General features: G+C 36.5%; 1 protein-coding gene across 1 annotated transcript; it reads left to right on the forward strand.

Moving 5' to 3' along the window:
• The first annotated feature begins 1,256 nt into the window (after positions 1–1,256).
• LOC149413947 (uncharacterized) lies at positions 1,257–19,489 on the forward strand. Its single transcript, XM_089643727.1, has 3 exons — positions 1,257–1,389; positions 7,768–7,943; positions 18,131–19,489. Exons 2-3 carry the CDS (start codon positions 7,793–7,795, stop codon positions 19,045–19,047), a joined length of 1,068 nt encoding a protein of 355 aa, XP_089499853.1. The 5' UTR covers positions 1,257–1,389; positions 7,768–7,792; the 3' UTR covers positions 19,048–19,489.
• The last annotated feature ends 703 nt before the right edge of the window (positions 19,490–20,192 follow it).

Below are 20,192 nucleotides of genomic sequence, written 5' to 3' on the forward strand. Positions count from 1 at the left end.
CGTAACACAAAAGGCAATTCTAAAAATTATTCTTAGGATCCCCATCAGAACTCCTACCGATTATGTTTTTAAAACCCTGAATGTAATGACACCAAAACAATTATACGCAAAAGATATACTAATTTACGCATTCAAAAACCAGGACAACTTTACACAGACAAACTCAGACAGACTCACAAGATCCACATTACAACACATGTTACACCAACCTACAACTAAAACAACTTTTGGACAAAGAAATATGCAGTATTATTCTATAAAATTATTTAATGTCCTCCCTTTTGAAATAAAAAACATTAAAAAAATAACTGACTTCAAAAGAAACATTAAGAGGATAAGGGAAGGAAGAATATAGATATAATTTTGCAACCCAACAAAGACTAAAGCTTGTATTATGTTTTATTTTTTCTCTAAATATTGTTTTTTAATTTTCTATGTAGTATTTTAGCATATGTACTTATAATATTTCAAACATATAACCATGTACAATGTGACCTTAGAACGGGGTACCCCAGTAAGGACACATTATCTTATATAAAAAAATAGTTAAATAAAAAAAATAAAAAAATAAAAAACTATATAAACCTTACGGGAGAAATTCTCTAAATGAACTTCTCTAACCCCTACCAAAATCTATTGCGTAGTTTACAAGAGCTACGCGCACAAAAAGACAAACACGTCTTTCGACTTTTTTTTATACATATATAAGATAATACGACACGTATAGGAAAGTAACAACGAATTACAGATGATATTTATTTATCAATCAATTGTGTGTCACGATTAAATACAAGTTAGAAATATTAAACACTAGATCTTACAATGTCGTCAGAAAGTGTCAAATGAATACAGCTCTTCAAAAATGTAGAATTAAGAGATACAAGTGAATACAGCACATTTTAGTAGTAAGTAACATAAATATAGCCTTATTGTACCTAAATTCAGTACAGTAAAATAGCTCCGCCACCTCTATAATCTAGGAACAAGCGAATTTTTGAAATGCTTTGTATAATAATATACGTTTCATTCCGAAAATGACAATAAGTTATTATTAATTACAATGCATTTTTCTTTATTCAGCGAACTTCACTAGAATGCGTAATATATCGAAATGAACGAAGTTATTTTAAAGTAAATTTTGTCTATTATTTATTGCGCGACAATTATTTTGTGTCAGTTAAAATATTGTTATTTGAAGAGATCTAGCCTTTTCTACCTAACGTGTTTATCTATGGAAAAGTTTTTCTATGGATTTACACCATTTGACGTAAGCGTTTCTTTCATCTTCATGAATTGTGGTCTACATTTGTTAAGCTAATGCTGCCTGACGTGTTTGCTTGTTCTGTGTACTTCGGGCTGTCTCCACAATACTGCTCTTGAATACGTAAGGTATGTCTTATGGGTTTTTATTAATTTATTGCATTCACGCATTTGAGGTTAAGATCGATCAAAATACCTAATTTTCATCTACAAAATAACATTGATTATGTCGGAAAGACGGATTAACTCGTTTTAAATGTTAGCTTTATGACGTGGTTTAAAATTTTTTGTATTCAATTTGTTTAAAGGTTATGTTTGTAATATTATATTTATTATAGGCGGTCACACCAAAGAGTGAGAGGTCTCGTAACGGAAATAAAATAGCCAGCGGTGAATGTTCTCATCTCGTATCGGCTTTTTATATTCTCAGTATGATTATTTTTATTTAGTTTATTTAGTAGAAATCCATTTTATTTTTTAATTTATTTTCGATAATGTTGTTATTACTTAATTTATGAAAAAAACAGTTTGTTCATAAAGAAATTTTACAGGGTAATTATTATTTCGGAGTGACAGTTGTTTTGCCTTCCGAAGGCATTATTAAGCCTTTCTCCTTGAACTCGAATCCAGATCTAAAAATGTGAAAAATAATTGAAGATAATTTTAGTAATTATAATTACCTTCTATATTTAATAAAATGCCAATGGATGCCAAAACCGAATAAGTAGTGAATGATTTTAAAAACATCTGAACAATATGTTTAATAGATCAAGATTTTTATTGAATATCGATATTTTGGTAAAATTTCGATCGCGCTGACCTCGCTTATTCTGAATATTTTTTAGATAAAACCTTTAGTTTCACCTTAATTACTGTATAACACAACTTTTTGCATTTGGGGCGGTGGAAAATATTGCAATAAAAATTTCAATTACGTAAAATTAAAATCTACTCTCGCATACGAAATCGGCGACGGTCGGCCTCCATTTCTAACACTCGCTGACATTTTGTTATGTTGGTATTCCTGACACTTTAAGAAGAGCTAGGAGCTAGATGCTAGACAATCGTAGCCGAATTCATGCGGATACATAAATGATTCGTATAAAAACACTACATAATTTGTAATAATATAATGTAAACAAACCTTTTTAGAATCACTTCAGAGTCGAACTGAGGCACTAGAATCATGTTGGATTTCGTCGTCATTATAATTGAAACTGTACAAAACAAATAGTCACAAGTCCGAGGCACAAGAATCATGTTGGATTTCGTCGTCATTATAATTGAAACTGTAGAAAACAAATAGAGTCACAAGTCCGAGGCACAAGAATCATGTTAGATTTCGTCGTCATTATAATATAATTTTAATTCAAGCAATAAATATAAATAATAAGAAAGAAAAACATCCCAGTTTTCAAGAAGTTTAGCGGCTACGCTAGGTTTGTGTAACATGGTTTGTGATACAAAAGAAAGTGCCCCCTTTATAGCGCCTGCTCTTGTCAAGGCAAGAAAAACATCCCAGTTTTCAAGTAGTTTAGCGGCTACGCTAGGTTTGTGTAACATGGTTTGTGATTCAAAAGAAAGTGTACCCTTAATACCGCCAGCTCGCGTCAAGGCAAGAAAAACATCCCAGTTTTCAAGTAGTTTAGCGGCTACGCTAGGTTTGTGTAACATGGTATATATAGCGGTTATGTCACCGCTCCTAGGGTCATCAATTCATAACCAGACTGCACGAGTTAAACAGCTGAGACAGCAATCAGTCTTACGAAACATTGAACAAAAATATCGGCACCACAATACGTAAACTGCTGATTTGCATACAGGGTAATGCAAACGCTCATACAATAAACCGAGTCAGCGGTCCTGCGGGTTCGACGTCCAGACGCTACTCCAACCCGTGGCAGACGAGAACAAAGGAATCAGCAGCTATATAAGCGGTGGAGGACTTAAATACGTCAGTCATTCATTCCACATCGTTCCAGTCAACAAGTTCCACGCGACATCATCCTACTCGAGATCTCCGACTCGGCGTAATGGAGGAATCGGCCACCATGGCCGGTTCCCCCACGTCACGCTTCGATCAATCTTCACCTCAACGCCCTGGCCCAGGCTATCATTCCTGGCCAGCGCTAACCTCACGCGCCTAGACCCGGCGACCAGCTCATCGTCGTCTGCGCCTCGGCTCCGCGACCATCGTCGCTAGCCTGTACCTCCCGCTCATCTGCCGACCAGGTCCATCGCACCTTCGGCTACCTCGTTCACGCTGAAGTACCCAGAAGACTCCTCGCCTTCATCAGTGCTGAACAATAGGGTGGAGTGACGTTGTATGGGACTTTTTTTTTTAAAGATGCCAGTACTGTAATAGCAAAAAAAAGTTGCCTTTATATAACACCTCTTTCGTCTAAAAAAATCAACTCGATCGAAACATTCCTTTATTCAACAACCAGCACATTTATATTTAGAAAAAAATTGTATGAAAAAAGTCGCTGAAAACTCTGCCAAGCATTATAAACAAGCGATATTCATAGCAAAAATACAATTTTATTAGGGGTTTTATAGCTAATAAGGTGCATAACACATCTGAAAATAAAAATAAAATTACCATAGTTTCAAGGCGGGGTCTATTTTTGGTTTTTTGAAGAGGATTATTGATTTTTATTGTTTTTTTCGTGTTTTTGAGAAACATGTTTTTTTATTAAATAAAATACTTTAACAAGGAGAATTTTTTTAAACATTATCGAAGTTTTATAATATTTATCGTGTTTTGAAATGAGATTTGGTGTGAAATTCGGGCATTATATGCCTAGATTTTATTGTCGCCCGAATGAATCCATCTCTTGCTTCAGGCCCAACTGTAGACAACGATGCCTGGGTAACTAATTTGATGCACCTCTCGACTGCTTGAGTGTGGCAGGGAAATCTGGGAAATTCAATACTGTCCTTTTCTTCACCGAAATTATTTATCATTTTGACTAGGTCGTCATTACTGATTTCGGATAGTATCGGTGGCGGTGTAACTTCGCATTCCTGCCAGTTGATAATATCGTAATATTTACTTGCTGAAAAGTTTATTGTTGGAATAATAAAGTCTCTAACAACAGATGGACTCGGACATCTATCTCGCGCCTTTAATATTCGTCTCAAACCCAATTCTCTTACAATTCTCTTAGGTTGTCATCCATTATCATGGATAGTAGCAGATTTTCCGGGTGGCAAAAATAGGCGTTTCTTTGAATTACTGGATTAATTATATCTCGTAGATCGGTGCTCAAATATCGGGTGAGTTTTATTATAGTCATGTAATGCCCCATCCTTACACGACGGGTGCCTCTTTATCTCAAACCATGTCGGAGCATATGCTTTAACAACATATTCAGCAAGAATTTTTAGGTTCACTGAAGGGTTAGTTGTTCATATATATAATCGAAGTATTGAGTTTGCTGTCGTCAACCAGCGTGAGTGACAAATACTACCTGGATGACGGTTTGCTAAATTTGGTGGTCAGTGACCTGTTGTAACTGCAAAACATATTTCGTACAAGTATTTTTGGTCCGTGCTCAAATTTTTCAATTCCTCTGCGTTGAGTTTGTGCATCTCAAAGTGTATTGGTGAATAATTTATAACGGTGTTTTCAGAGCTGCTTGAAAGAAGTTTTCCAATAGGTCCTGAAAACCCTTTAGGTCCTGTTGTAGCACCATCTAAGTGTTGAAACAAGTGGCGAAGGGGAAGTTCGTTTGCATGCAGCTGACAGATAAACCATTGTAACGGATGACCTAATTCCAATTCCATGAATCTAATAGTTCCATTTCTTTTGCCTGTATTGATAGCAGTCCCATCACATCCAATCGCTGATAAATCATTCAAATTAAAACCGTTCACTTTTAAATGGTGTAACATGCTCTTTGCGATGTTTTTGCCAGTTCCTGATGATGGTGTAACATGTCCAACATATTGAGACCCCGGCTCAGATAAAATGGAATAATGTTCTTCTGAAATCGTTCTCCGATGATATCTATCCCCTATTTTTTCCTGAGACAGTGTTTTATCCTTCCTTCCATCGAAATATAGACCTCGAATTTTTGTTGACTCCGACGACATCTGCCATGTTTTTATTAAAGAAGTGCGACACGTTTGTCTAGCTCGTCTGAGTTTGCTCCTATCAATCACCATTTTAGAGTCGTCTTCGGTTACTATGCCAAAATCTTGTAATGTAGCACTTGCAACAGCTGATGCCGTCCTGTCTGACAAACCATACTGATCGCAGATTCTGACCAAAGTGGGGAGTTTTAACATCATACGGGAATTTTCTGGAGGTTGCGAAGAATGTGAAGAAAATGATTGGTTTTCATCAAAAAAGGGTTGACGTGGTTTTGTCGTAAATGCTGTAGATGAGCTGACCTTCGAAGCAAGTTCAGATAAACGAGTTTGCATCCTCATTTTCCGATGTAATTTTTTTGTTGTGTCTGTGTCTATTGCTCCCAGCATAATTTTTCTCGAGGATCTTTGGTCTTCAAGGAATGCTTGTTCTTTGGTGGGTACCTTGCGCGTCTTTTCGCAGGAACACATATTCAGATTGTTACATTTGCATGAAGCAATATCGAAAAGTTTATTCATTTTGATTTTATAAGAATTTAACTTAACATAATAATGCACACTTTTTTTGGCCAATTTTTAAGTTTTAAGTATTCGTTATAATGATCTTGGATCAGTTTCATCACTCGATTGTGTGAAACAATGGGAATAGAAGCGCGCTTCCAAATTCCTTCAACAATTGCAGATATAACACTTTTTATTTCGAATACTGACGGTTTTTTTGTAGAGTTAAGATTACGCTCATATCGTAAGAACAAATAATGTTTAATCACTTCTGAGACAGTAAGTAACACTTGAGAGTTCATTTCAGTTGGTGCCCCGAATATTGGACATAAAATTTTGCTTCTCGTGTTATTTGCATTCATTTTCACAACAATTATATGTGTTAAAATTTAATCGGATAAGGATTCTAACACGTCTACGGTCAGCGGTAGCCGAAACGAAACTAGATGCAAGTCGCATCTAGTTTCTGCGACGAAACAATAGGAGCGAAATTATCCCCCCCACCTCCACAGCGCTCACAAACTCACTAGTTTAAGAGCAATTTATGCAGTGTTTGTTTTTTTTTTATAAAACATGTAATGTTCAATAAGGTAAATGCAATTGAAAGTAATGGATATTATTTTATATTTTTGAGACTGTACTCAGATTTTTGGAAAAAAAGGCTAAATTTACGTTTTTTACGTTACGAAATAGCTAGGTTGTTGAATGAAGACATAAGTTTAGATTTTTTAAAGTATTTTTACGAGAATATGAATGACATGAAGCATCTTTTGGCAGCTATTACAATACCGAGATTTGATTTTTGCAATGTCACTCCACCCTACTGAACAAGTCTACGAGCCCGATCTCCATCAATGCGGTGTCGACCCACTGACCCGCATCTCAACCATTCTACCGCAGTCATCGCCGACTACGCCTGGTATCCTCATCATCATCGATCCAGAGCCATCTCCCGACTGCGCAACTTCACTAATGTATTATCCTGACTCTCAATAAACACTGTGACAACATCCTCATATTTCATTGTCTACTATTACCAATTCCCATATATATATCCCAAAAACCATGTTACACAAACCTAGCGTTGCCGCTAAACTAATTGAAAACTGGGATGTTTTTCTTGCCTTGACGCGAGCAGGCGGTATAAAGGGGGCATTTTCTTTTTCATCATAAACCATGTTACACAAACTTAGCGTAGCCGCTCAACATCGCAGAAATAGTTAACTTAAATAAAATTTGAGCGTAAAAAAATAAAATCCAGCTTATAAATTTCAATCACAACGCACACAATGCATGCATATTAGGTTAATACTAATTTAACGGAATTTTTAACATAAAAAAACGCCCACGCGATTATGTCTCTAGCCACTTTTAGCAGTTCGTTTCGTCCTATAGTGACAGAAATATCAACAAAACAAAATGACATTTGACAATAAAGTTTGAAAATGGACGGTCTCGTTTCACAAAACGAAAGCTAATTTTAATTTTACGTAATTGAAATTTTTATTGCAATATTTTCCACCGCCCCAAATGCAAAAAGTTGTGTCGTACAGTAATTAAGGTGAATCTAAAGGTTTTATCTAAAAAATATTCATAATAACATTTTTACCGATATTTTTTTATGAATACAGTTTTTAGGTTTATGTAGAAATATTTAACCAATGTACATATTTGTCTAAATTTGTTTTTTTGACAGTTGTCTCTCAAATGGGAGTTTTTTTAAAAGTCAAAATAGATATTCCGGGGAAACGTCTTACGATATAAACATGATATATATATATATGTATGAATGATATGATTCTTAATCTGATAAATAGAATCAATCAATTCTCAGCCGACAGTCTGAGCGTTTTGAGTATTTTCTGAGGTTAAAGGCAATCTAGTTAAAAATTTGTCGATCTTTCGTTCTAGGGTAGACCATCGTCTTTGGTGCAGAATGGATCAGACCACCGTGAAAACTGAAGCACCAGCAGTGAGCGACGTCGAAGAAGTATGCCGCCAACTGCACCCGGAAACAGAATACATGTCTTGTCCAGACATAAAGGTAGAATGCCCGGACCATTACAGTGCTATTGATCAAAGCGAAGGTATAAACACAAGTCCGTTCATACATCTGAACATTTAAAACGTTTTTGTTTGTTTCTGTATCATGCACTAAATCATGAAGAATATAATAATCATACGAAGAAACCTTACTAATTGAAACGTAAAAAAAACACATATAAAATATATTTATTATATGTAATCCCTTTTATACTCCAAGCAAGTCGGTTACAAGACAGTACCTACCATATTATTGTAGCAATTCTATATCAACGTCCCAATATCACACTCCTATGCGACGGATTCAACAGCTAGGAAACAAATACTACGATGTTGTTGATATATTTAGTACGTCAATTTCAATAAATAAGCATACCCTATTGAAGTTTTTTTTCGTCATTTTCATCAAGTAGTGGAATATTTTAATAGAGGTATTTAATTTGATTTGACTAACACATAATAATTTTGTCAACTGAAACAGAAAAAAATATTTTGGATTTTTTATGTTTTGTGCCTGCATGCTGTGTAGATCAAGTTCAGTGATATTTAGACTTTATATTTGTTTTTCTGCAATTGTTTTAAACAGTCGTTTCCTGCACTATTTTCATGTATAATTTCGTAAATATTTTTTATATATATGTATGCAAAAGCCTTAATAGGCGTGAAATAAATAAATAAAATAGTTATTGGAAAGATATTATATACATATAATGATATCATGTCATTGAATAGGTGATCGTGTCTTCACTATGATTGGCTATGTACCATCAAGGCCAAGACAAGACAATCCACCATTTCATACAGTGTACCAGTCGACCTAAACAAATTGAGAGAGAAAGATTTTCGGTAGAAAAAGAGAAAATCAAGTGAACTCAAGTGTTACAAGGCCATAGGAAATGAGCAAAACTCTCGTTTATTATTCTTAAAATGAACTTATTACATCATTTCCACATCAATTTACTCTAACCTCAATTCAATTTCAAACCAGTCACTATCAATCTCCTGCCATTTAAATACCAGTCAATATATATTGCTTATCCAGCAAAAGCGGGTTGTTTATTTCATCAAATTTCGGAATTTTATCAATGTATTTTAAATGTTCAACATAGATCTTCAATGTGAAAACATCGTAAAAACAACAACTGCTCGGGCCAGTTATTGTTGCATAGTATTTGGTTCGAGTTGTTTCCCACCCGCGTTCCGCGCCTTGCACCTACATGCGTCAGTTGTTAAAGTATCGCGCCGCCCGCAAGTACAACCGCTTTCCGCATAACCTATCTTGAGTTATTAAAACCACCGCGCCGCGCTGTTATACCGCAAAGAACGCCGTGAAATAGTGCATAAAAATAGCAATCTATAACGCATTGAACCATTTCGCAAAATCCAATATCACTATTACCTTTCCTTGACCTCCTCCAATACTAACAATTACCCCACCGGTGATTACCGCAGTGCAGAGTGGAAAGGTGCCGACAGCTTGGAGATATTGGTAAGTCGATCAAACAATATCACTAAAATACCGCAATTACAGTCCATTCACGCCGCAACATTTGGTCCTATTCGAGCCGCATTATTTAAATTGAGAATTACATTTTGGTAATTCTAGAACCATTTGTTCCTATTCAATCGCAAATCGCATTCATTTTGTGTAAGAATTCAGTTAGCAATACTCGCCCGCTATTTGAAATTACATGCCTAGGTATAGGTACTCTTTGATATTTTGGGTAATTAAATTATTTATCGATGTTGTTGTAGCAAATTTATTCGGTGCAAATCGCAAAGATATTCCAGCGTAATATATTCGTCTATGTATTAATGCCAACCTAAGTACGTACGTAAACATCGCTTGAGTTTATGGCACAATATATTTAATTATTTGGAAAATAACTTCTCCACTATAATTCGTCAGTACAAATTGTCGCCCAGTACACTTGTGTTTCTTGCGCATTATTTTATAAATAATTAAACTTTTAGTTTGCAAATAATTCTAAAAATGGAAGACAAACTAAAAAGACAATTAGTTTTACTAAAAGGTAAAAGAGATATTATTCTAAAAAGGGTTCAAAATTTAGTTTTGCTTGCAAATAATTTGCCAATTAATTTCGAAGCGTCACGCTCAGGTGAGGCGTTTATGTCAGAATCTGAAAGTATTTTAGAAATTAAAAATAAATTCGAATTAATTATTGATCAAATTAACGAGAATACTCTTACGTCAGACCCGAATTCTGAACCAGATTATTCAAGCTGGGAACAGTTTGAAGAATTATACACACGTATTATTCGCGCACGAAATAATTTAAAACCAAATTTAGCTACAAAACCGCAAACATCTACATCTGCATGTGCTGCTACGACTAATAATAATAATTTTATTAAGTTACCCGCTATAGAATTACCTACGTTTGATGGACGGATGGAAAATTGGCACCTATTTTATGAAACATTCAAAACAAATGTTCATTTAAATTCACAACTATCTGATTCGCAACGCGTACAATATTTGATTGGAAAATTAACTGGAACCGCGAAAAATGTTACGTCAGGTTTAGTGCCAACTGGAGACACATATAAAATAATCTGGGATACGCTAGTCAATAAATATCAAGATAAGCGATCTCTTGCCACTTATTACCTGAATAACATATTTCATTCAAAAACCGTAGCTCACAACGCAAACAATCTGACAGTTTTTATAGAAAAATATTCAGCATCTATCGCCGCACTAAAACAATTGGGAATAGAAGACCTTTCGGATTTTATATTACTACAATGCGCTTTGCAGAAGTTAGAGTCGCAAACTGCACAAGCATTTGAGCTCTCAGTTCGAGAAATTGAGATTCCCACCTGCAAGCAATTGGTGTCGTTTGTGCAAGATCAGGTCAAAATTCTGCAACGAACTTCAACAACTCGTGGACCTAACACCGCCAACACACATTCAACCAGTTCCGGTGGAACTGGTCGCACAGCTCAACTCCGCACACATCATACTTACACGAGTACGCAATCAAAATGCCTTTATTGTCAAAATGAGAACCACACGCAACTGTACACTTGTACACAATTTTTAAAATTATCACCAAAGGAAAGGTTTTCCTTCGCAAAGGAAAAATCTTTGTGTTTTAATTGCTTGAGCCCGCAACATACATCTACAAAATGTAAATCAAAAGGCACTTGTCATAAGTGTCATGGCAAGCACCATACTTTTCTTCATTTTGATAAACCCAGTCAAGCAAACGCCTCCACATCCAATGGAGAAACTCAACCTAACGATGCAGAACCGCCGATATGTACTATGTCAGCAACCACGCGACAAGGGGCAACCACTGAAGTTCTTGCTACCGCCAAAGTTAACACTGTTGATCGAAACGGTGAAGACAATACCGTCCGCTGTCTTCTAGACCCAGGCTCACAAAAACATTATATAACTTCACAATGTTGTGAAAAATTAGGCCTGGCAGTCAGTTCAGGAACGCGCTTCGCAGTCCAGGGTTTAGGTGGCAAAACGCAATCAATAAGAGGAAGTGTCACATTGACAATTCAATCTAGGATTGATCCCTACTTCAAATACTCCATAACCGCTCTAGTTTTAGAAAAAATTACCGCTCATTTACCTACTTGCAAGGTGGACTTGACGTCATATAAATTTATAAATGTTCCGCTGGCAGACGACACCTGGGCAATACCAGGCCCAATCGATTTGCTAATTGGCGTCAGTCTGTTCTCTCAACTGTTGCTACCAAATAAGATAATCACCCCCGGCTTTCCAGTCGCGATTCAAACCACATTAGGTTATGTTTTTATGGGTGACGCCCCAGTAAATTCTCAACCAAACACCGCATTCACTTTCTGCGCTACGCACGAAATTGAGAACTTAATGCAAAAATTCTGGGAAATCGAAGATATTGGTTCGGAACCAGTTCACAGCCTCGAAGAAAAAGAAGCTGAAGACATTTTTAAGGGCACCACAACTCGCCTCGAGGACGGTTCTTATGAAGTGGCTTTGCCATTCAAAAGCAACCCTTGTGACTTAGGTGATTCATTGCAAGCTGCGCAAAATCGGTTTCATGCACTAGAAAGAAAATTTAATCATCTGCCAGAACTAAAACCGCTTTATGATGAAGTGATAAGAGAACATATTCATAAAGGTTATCTGTCCCAGGTGGAAGCCTTACCGTCAGAAAACGCATACTACATCCCGCATCACGCAGTTAGGCGTGAAGATAAATTGACAACAAAGGTGAGAGTGGTTCTGGACGCAAGCGCAAAGACAAAAACTGGTTTATCTTTGAACGATATTTTACACACGGGACCAAGCCTACAGAATGATTTATTTTGCATTCTTCTGAATTTACGCCTTTTTCCTATCGCAATATCCGCAGACGTTCGTCAAATGTATTTATGTATAAATGTTCGCAAAGAAGATCGTCGTTATCAACGAATTTTATATAGATTCGATCCGCAAAAGCCGCTTCAGGCTTACCAATACAATCGCGTAACATTCGGTCTTAAATGTAGTCCGTTCTTAGCCCTTCGAGCAATCAAACAATTAATGTTAGATGAAGGCGCTCGCTTCCCTCTTGCAAAGGATATTATTAATAGAGATGTTTATGTAGACGACATCGCTAGCTCTGCTTTAAATGAGCAAGAAGCTATCCGCGCGGCTGAAGAGTTGATTGAGCTCTTCCAGTCAGGAGGTTTTCAACTCGCTAAGTGGGCATCCAATTCCAGCACAGTTTTAGAAAACGTTCCATTGGAACTTCGCCTGTCGCAAAGTGTAACTTTCGATAATGATGCATCGCTAAAAATCCTTGGGCTACGATGGCATCCTTCGGATGACATTTTCGCATTTGAAGTTACTCCAGACAATCGAACTTGTACGAAACGCAATATTTTATCATCTGTCGCTAGACTCTTTGACGTGATGGGTCTGGTAGCACCTATAATTGTACAAGCCAAGCTTCTAATAAAGGAGCTGTGGAATTTAAAAATCGATTGGGACGAAATCCCACCCGCAAGGATATCACAACAGTGGCAGCAGTTCAACTCGGAATTGCCGTCAATATCGTCGATTCGTATTCCACGTCATATAGGAGTCACGGAAGGATGCACGTTAATACTTGTTGGATTTGCGGATGCCAGCGAAAAGGCATATGGAGGAGTGGTATACGCTCATGTGACCACTCCTGATAACCGAATTAAGGTTCAATTAGTTTGCGCAAAATCAAAGGTAGCGCCGCTAAAAATCGTCTCCTTAGCACGCCTAGAATTATGCGCTGCATTATTGTTATCGCACCTGTTAAAAAAGGTAATTGATAATTACTCCGCTAGGTTTACTATTCATTCAACATTTGCCTTTTCTGATTCGACTGTAACTTTAAGTTGGATTCATTCATCACCTCACCGCTGGCAAACCTTTGTTGCCAATCGTGTAGCAAAAATACACGAAAATTTAAACAGTAGTCATTTTTATCATGTCGCAGGTGCTGATAACCCTAGCGACTGCCTGTCAAGAAGTATGCTACCATCGCAATTGATAGCAAATGACATTTGGTGGAATGGTCCAAAATGGCTTTGCCAGCCGCATTTCGAGTGGCCTATTTCACCATTTAAGCACGCAAATTCAGAACAGTTACCGGAATTGAAACCCAATCAGTATGAACAGCCAACTACTTTTGGCTTGTGCTCTCGTGTAGCTGATCCACCCGAAATGAAACCTAAAACCGATAATCGCCTCAAGACAATCGTGTCACCTTTATTATGCACATTGGCTTCTCGCATTCATTCGTGGTCGAAATTGATTCGAATTGTCATTTACGTGTTTCGCTTCATTAGGAAATTGCCGCGTAAATTTGAGTTAAGCCATATTGACATTGCAGAAATCGCTATTATAAAGGCAGTTCAGCAAGTACATTTTTCCGATGATATGAAGTCAGTGAACGACGGCAAGAAAGTACGGCAAGTTCTTGCTAAATTAAATCCATTTATTCAGGACGGTCTCCTAAGAGTAGGAGGCAGATTGAGAAACGCCGAACTCGAATTTGATAGTCGTCATCCTATTTTATTACCCGCTCATGATCATATAGTTGATTTAATAGTAGATTATTACCACACTAAGAACTTGCATACGGGACCCACCTTACTTATGTCTCTGTTGAGGCAAAGGTTTTGGATACTTTCTTCGCGCAATTTGATTCGGAAACGCGTGCATCAGTGCAATACATGCTTTAAAGTCAATCCCAAACCGCAATTCCCAATAATGGGAGATTTACCCGCTTGCCGCGTCCGCGAAGCTAAGGCCTTTCTGCACACGGGGGTCGACTACGCTGGGCCGCTTCAAATAATCCCGCATAGACGTCGGGGTGTTAGAAGCCAAAAGGCATACATTTGCTTATTTATCTGTCTGGTGACCCGCGCGGTTCACATTGAACTCGCTTCAGACCTCTCGACCGAAGTCTTTCTCAACGCGTTCAAACGTTTTCTATCCCGTCGAGGGCCTGTAAATGTAATGTATTCTGATAATGGGACAAATTTCGTAGGAGCTAAATTGCATTTGAAGGCTTTATTCGAACTTTTAGAGTCACCGGACTACAAGAAAGAATTCTCAGAAAATTTGTTGGAAAACCGTATCGAGTGGAAGATGAATCCTCCACAAGCACCCCACTTCGGTGGGATCTGGGAGAGTAACATTAAGTGCATTAAATGTTACTTAAATAAAGTTGTGGGTACATCTTTTCTCACGTACGAAGAGATGCAAACGGTTCTTCATCAGATTGAAGCTATTCTAAATTCACGCCCATTATCAGTGCTCAGCGTTACCGATGTTTTGGCTCCATTGCCTTTAACACCTGCGCATTTTTTAACGCTCACTCCATTACAATCTTTACCCGCTGCTGATTTGTCAGATGCGCCAGTAAATTTGCTGCAACGAAAACATCTTGTCGATCGTCTCGTCCAGACTTTCTGGAATCGATGGCGAATGGAGTATCTGAACACGCTGCAATCGCGTCAGAAATGGAATACAAATTCGAATCCAATAACGAAAGGCACCGTGGTAATAATTAAGAGTGACAATATCGCACCACTACAATGGCCTATTGGCGTAGTGGTAAACGTCCACCCCGGCGTTGATGGGGTGATCCGCGTTGCGGACGTTAAGACTAACTCCGGAACATATCGCAGGGCAGTCGTTAAACTCTGTCCCCTGCCTACACAATAACTTTAACGTTATCTTAGATTTAGTTAATTTAGAATTTAGTTCTACCGCGGGTTCAGTATTGTTTATTGAATCCTTTCATAACGTGTTTTTGTTTTTCATTTTTTTTTCTTTGTTGTATTAGTTACTTTGACCATTGGTCAAGGCGGGGGGCATGCTCGGGCCAGTTATTGTTGCATAGTATTTGGTTCGAGTTGTTTCCCACCCGCGTTCCGCGCCTTGCACCTACATGCGTCAGTTGTTAAAGTATCGCGCCGCCCGCAAGTACAACCGCTTTCCGCATAACCTATCTTGAGTTATTAAAACCACCGCGCCGCGCTGTTATACCGCAAAGAACGCCGTGAAATAGTGCATAAAAATAGCAATCTATAACGCATTGAACCATTTCGCAAAATCCAATATCACTATTACCTTTCCTTGACCTCCTCCAATACTAACAATTACCCCACCGGTGATTACCGCAGTGCAGAGTGGAAAGGTGCCGACAGCTTGGAGATATTGGTAAGTCGATCAAACAATATCACTAAAATACCGCAATTACAGTCCATTCACGCCGCAACAACAACAGTTTCTAATACTAGTTAAATTATCTTCGAGATTTTTAATTTAAAATATACTTTAATATTTAAAAATGTTGATATTTAAAATAATCAATAATGGCCTAAACTCGCCTGAACTTATAAATTTGATTATAAATCACGTACCGTCAAGATCGACACGACAAATCAATTTTTATCATTTGCTCACAAAAATCCCCAATTCCCCGTAATATGTGCGCAGTGTAACACAAGATTTTACAATGTAGACATTCTTAAATAACTTTCAGAAATATCGAATGGAAGTATCGCGTAAGATAATAAAGTATGTAAGGGATATGTATATCGACAGCATCTCCTATCCTTATCCTTTATTCCTTTTTTTTCTCCCTTTTGTCTCTTAATTAGTCTTAAGATACAATAAATTCATATCTCTAAGCAACTCCAACATTAGAAACCATTTCGAAATAACTTTAATCAATCTCAAACGATTATTCTATCTTTGTATTATATAAGCTGTGGGTTTCGAACAAATATATGTAAATAGATAAAAATCCCTGCAGTCCGATAAGAAACTTTTACAAAGCAAATACAATCAACATTTGTGATGTCTGACAATCTTATTGGTTTGTTCTGTTGCACCAGAACAGTCGCAATACGTATATACATAAACCATACTTGATACAAGTCATTATGGTAATTTATGTAGGACAAATTAATCTTGTGTTTGTCTCTCTCAGTTTAGAGCGAGAGATAGGTGACAGATATATGGAAGCCGATGTAGTAGGTAGATTAATCTTTCACATCTCAGCTTCTAGCTCGCGATACCTATCCGTTAACTTGTTTATAACAAACGAAGTAATCCACCTCAAAGTATCAATTTAATTTATTTATTAATTAACGAAAATTAACAAATATACATATTTTTTTGTATACAACTGAATTGCTTCATTAACAACATTTTATATTTATTTAAAGATAAATTGAAGATGTCCACTGACTTGGTATAATTGTTTCCCTCCATGAGTATTCTGGGCAACGAGGAATACATATGGTAGTTAGTCCCAGAATTTCTGCAATGAAATAAATCCTTACTTCAAGTATTACGTTGTGGAATCCGAAAGCTTATCAATTCTAGCAATACCGGACTATCAACTAAATCATTTAGAATTTTATGTAGAAATACCAAGGCAGTGGAAATTCTTCTGTTTCTGACAGTTTGAGCATATTCATATAATTTAACAGAGTGTTGTAGCTCTACATAATTGCTGGAATACCCATTTTAAAATTTATAAAATAAGTTGTTAGAATACCAGAACCTACCACAAACCATATGGATAACGATATAACAGTGGCGCAGCCGGTAGGATGTATCTCGACGCCTTCGCATTAATAACATCTTTCTGTGATCTATCTCGAATCATTTTTCTATGCAACGATTACACGGAAGCAAGCGAGAAATCCCATGTTATGTGTTACCAAAGCACTTGTATGACCAGGTGGGAACGGAGAGGGTCAATCAGAATAATCCGTATGGGTGACGAAAATCTGTAATAGTTATTTTTATTTGATTTGGTTTTACGCCCAGTCTATCTCTTACATTGATTTAAGAACAGAATATACCTATTGAGCAATCGAAAATCATACACAATTTTTTAAAAGCATGATATAACAGTAAACTGGTAAACTGAATATGAAATAATATTAGTAAAACATGTAACCGTAACATAAAATATTGCCGAAATTTACTACCCTATTATTTTTACAACATCAGGACACTGTCTTATCAAAATTCCCCGATTCCAAGACTTCACAGTCGCGGAAATAAATATTCTGATCTGGGAGATATATTTAATCTTAAAAATAATCAATGTAAATATTGTTTATTTCAATTCTTTTATATATCGAGACACAAATAGACATCTATAATTTCCGCAATATATTTTTATTTTGAATATCTATTTATGTGAGACTTCTTATCATTTTTACTAATGTATCTTATTTTATTATATGCTTTTGTTGTAACATTTAATCTTTTTTCGTTGAATTATTTTTCCTTTATTGTTTTAATTTGGTAGAATTTATAATAACTGTGATACTCTACTATTAAAATTTGTGGTTGTAAAAGCCCATTAGGGCGTGTAATAATAAATAAATAAATATAAAAACTAAAACAATACTACCTTTGAGATAAATCAATAAAACTATGCATATTAACAACGCAACTTTAATTTGTAGGATTCAACTAAGCGCTGGTATAAATTTGGCTTTGTTCTATAAATGGAGTCAATAAATATATCAATAGTACTAACTTGTTGCCCAGATCATGCATCCTATCGATTAGTGAGTGTTATATTTCTTATAAACAGCGGTTTATTTATAAGCTCACCTACTTTACATGTATTGCACAACCCGTATATTGATTGTATTTAAAGTTGTTATTAGAGTAGAAATCTTAATTAAGAGTTGTCTTATTTTGCAGATTCTAAACCAATAAAAAATGTTGTTGAAAGTTCTGAGTCGTCAAGCATCAAAAGCTTCATAGAGAGAATCAATATAGAATACAAAAAAGAATACAAGAAAACTCCTGCTAAAGACCAACGTGCAAAGATCAAAGGCAAGAAAACTAAAGTATTTCCTTGTGATCAGTGCAACGCTATTTTTCCCAAGAAAAACCAATTGGAAATACATCTTAATGTGCACACTGGGGAGAAGCCTTTTTCTTGTTCCAAGTGCAGCTCTGTTTTCAGTCAGAAAAGCAACTGGAAAACTCACATGCTCGCACACGACGGAGTAAAACCATTCTCCTGCCCTCATTGCAGCGCTGCTTTTACCAGGAAAATGTGTTTAAAGACGCACATCCTCTCACACACTGGGGAGAGACCTTTTGCATGCACCCAGTGCAGTTCTGCATTTACACATGAAAGCACTTTGAAAACTCATATCTTGACGCATTATGGATTGAAACCGTTTTCATGTGATCAGTGCGGTTCTGCATTTTCTCGTAAAACTGGTCTAGACAGACATATGCTCACGCACTCCGGAGAGAAACCATTTCCATGTGACCAGTGTAGATCTGCTTTTACTCGGAAGAGCAGTTTGCAGACGCATATGCTGTCACACACTGGAGTCAAACCGTTCGCGTGTTACCTGTGCAGCTTCACGTGCTCTGTCAGCATTTCTCTGAAGAGACATCTCCTCACACATACTGGGGAAAAGCCATTTTCGTGTCCGTTGTGCGACTACATGTGCTCGCAGAAGTCTCGACTCAAAAACCACATCCGCAGACATAATGAAAAATCGCAGAAAGCCAAATTGCAAGAGATTCCTGGTGGAGAGGTAAGCTCCTCGACTTCACTAGCAGAGGTTGCTGATTTGGAACCCGGGGTTGGCAAATAATTTAAAATATTTATTTTTGGAAACGATCAATTTATTTATTATAATAATTTGTAAACACGGTTATGCAAACTGACAGTTGCAATAAATATTTATGGGTAGGTATGTTTTTTTAGGCTTAGCCTTTCTTTGTTGTTTTTTAAATATGTCAAAACATGGTTCAAATATAATAGATGAAAGTTTTATAAATACATGAATATTGGTGATAAATAAAGATGCTTTTCATGCATGTTTTTTTTCTATTGTCACCATTGTTAAGTATTTAATATATAATAATATTGATAAACAGTTATAATGATATCCTCACTGGGATATGTTTGTAACACATTTCAGGTGCATGGTTTTTCAAAATTCGGTCTTTCTCTTGTTTCGATGGTCTTCCAATCTTGGAATAAAGACTTAGATTTAAAGCCATGCCAGCGCCACATACACTATTTAAATCATTTGGGGGTTTACACACACGTGTTTATTTTTATGACATCTAAATGTGCAGAACAACATAAAAACAAATGCAACATGGACAAATATCATTAATTTTATGTCATGTTAGATTATTAAACACCACTAAAGAAATTTTCTCGTTTGCCCGAAGTAATGCCAAATCCGTTTAGTACACCAGTGTGCCGCGGCACACTGGTGTACCGTGGTCATCAGTTGGTGTGCCGCGGAAAAAATTCAAGGTATTGTGAAGATAATCAAATTAGGAATTAGGAATTCAAATTAGGAATTCCCTATGACGGCATTGATTACGATTCATTATTACAATTAATACATCTCTTATCTTTAAAACATAGAAGAATACTTAATGATCTAATTTTTTTATTTAAAATAATCAATCACCGGTTTGACTCCCCTGAATTAACTTCGTTGATAAACTACCATGTTCCCTGTAGACCAACTAGACTCAAGTCACCTTATTATTGCAACAATACTGGAACTAACGCAGAACAAAATTCAATAATCCATCGCTTGCACAGATTAGGCAATGAATATTCCAACATCGATCACGCTGATTGTCTATTATCATATAAAAGATGCATAAAACAAAAATTGTCGAATAATACCATACCATCATAATGTTTATGTACTTCAGATTAAAAACTACTAGTACTCGATAGGTAGTAGCTGATATCAGTGCATTATATATC

The sequence above is a fragment of the Hesperophylax consimilis genome, chromosome 20 (assembly GCF_061612785.1).
Source record: "Hesperophylax consimilis isolate HC1 chromosome 20, BYU_Hcon_1.0, whole genome shotgun sequence".
In the NCBI taxonomy this organism is placed as follows: domain Eukaryota; kingdom Metazoa; phylum Arthropoda; class Insecta; order Trichoptera; family Limnephilidae; genus Hesperophylax; species Hesperophylax consimilis.

Bases quoted from the DNA above. Each gene is read 5' to 3' on its own strand.
- LOC149413947 (XM_089643727.1), top strand. From the start codon at position 7,793: ATGGATCAGACCACCGTGAAAACTGAAGCACCAGCAGTGAGCGACGTC. The intron at 7,944-18,130 runs GTATAAACACAA...CTTATTTTGCAG, and splicing joins TGCTATTGATCAAAGCGAAG to ATTCTAAACCAATAAAAAAT.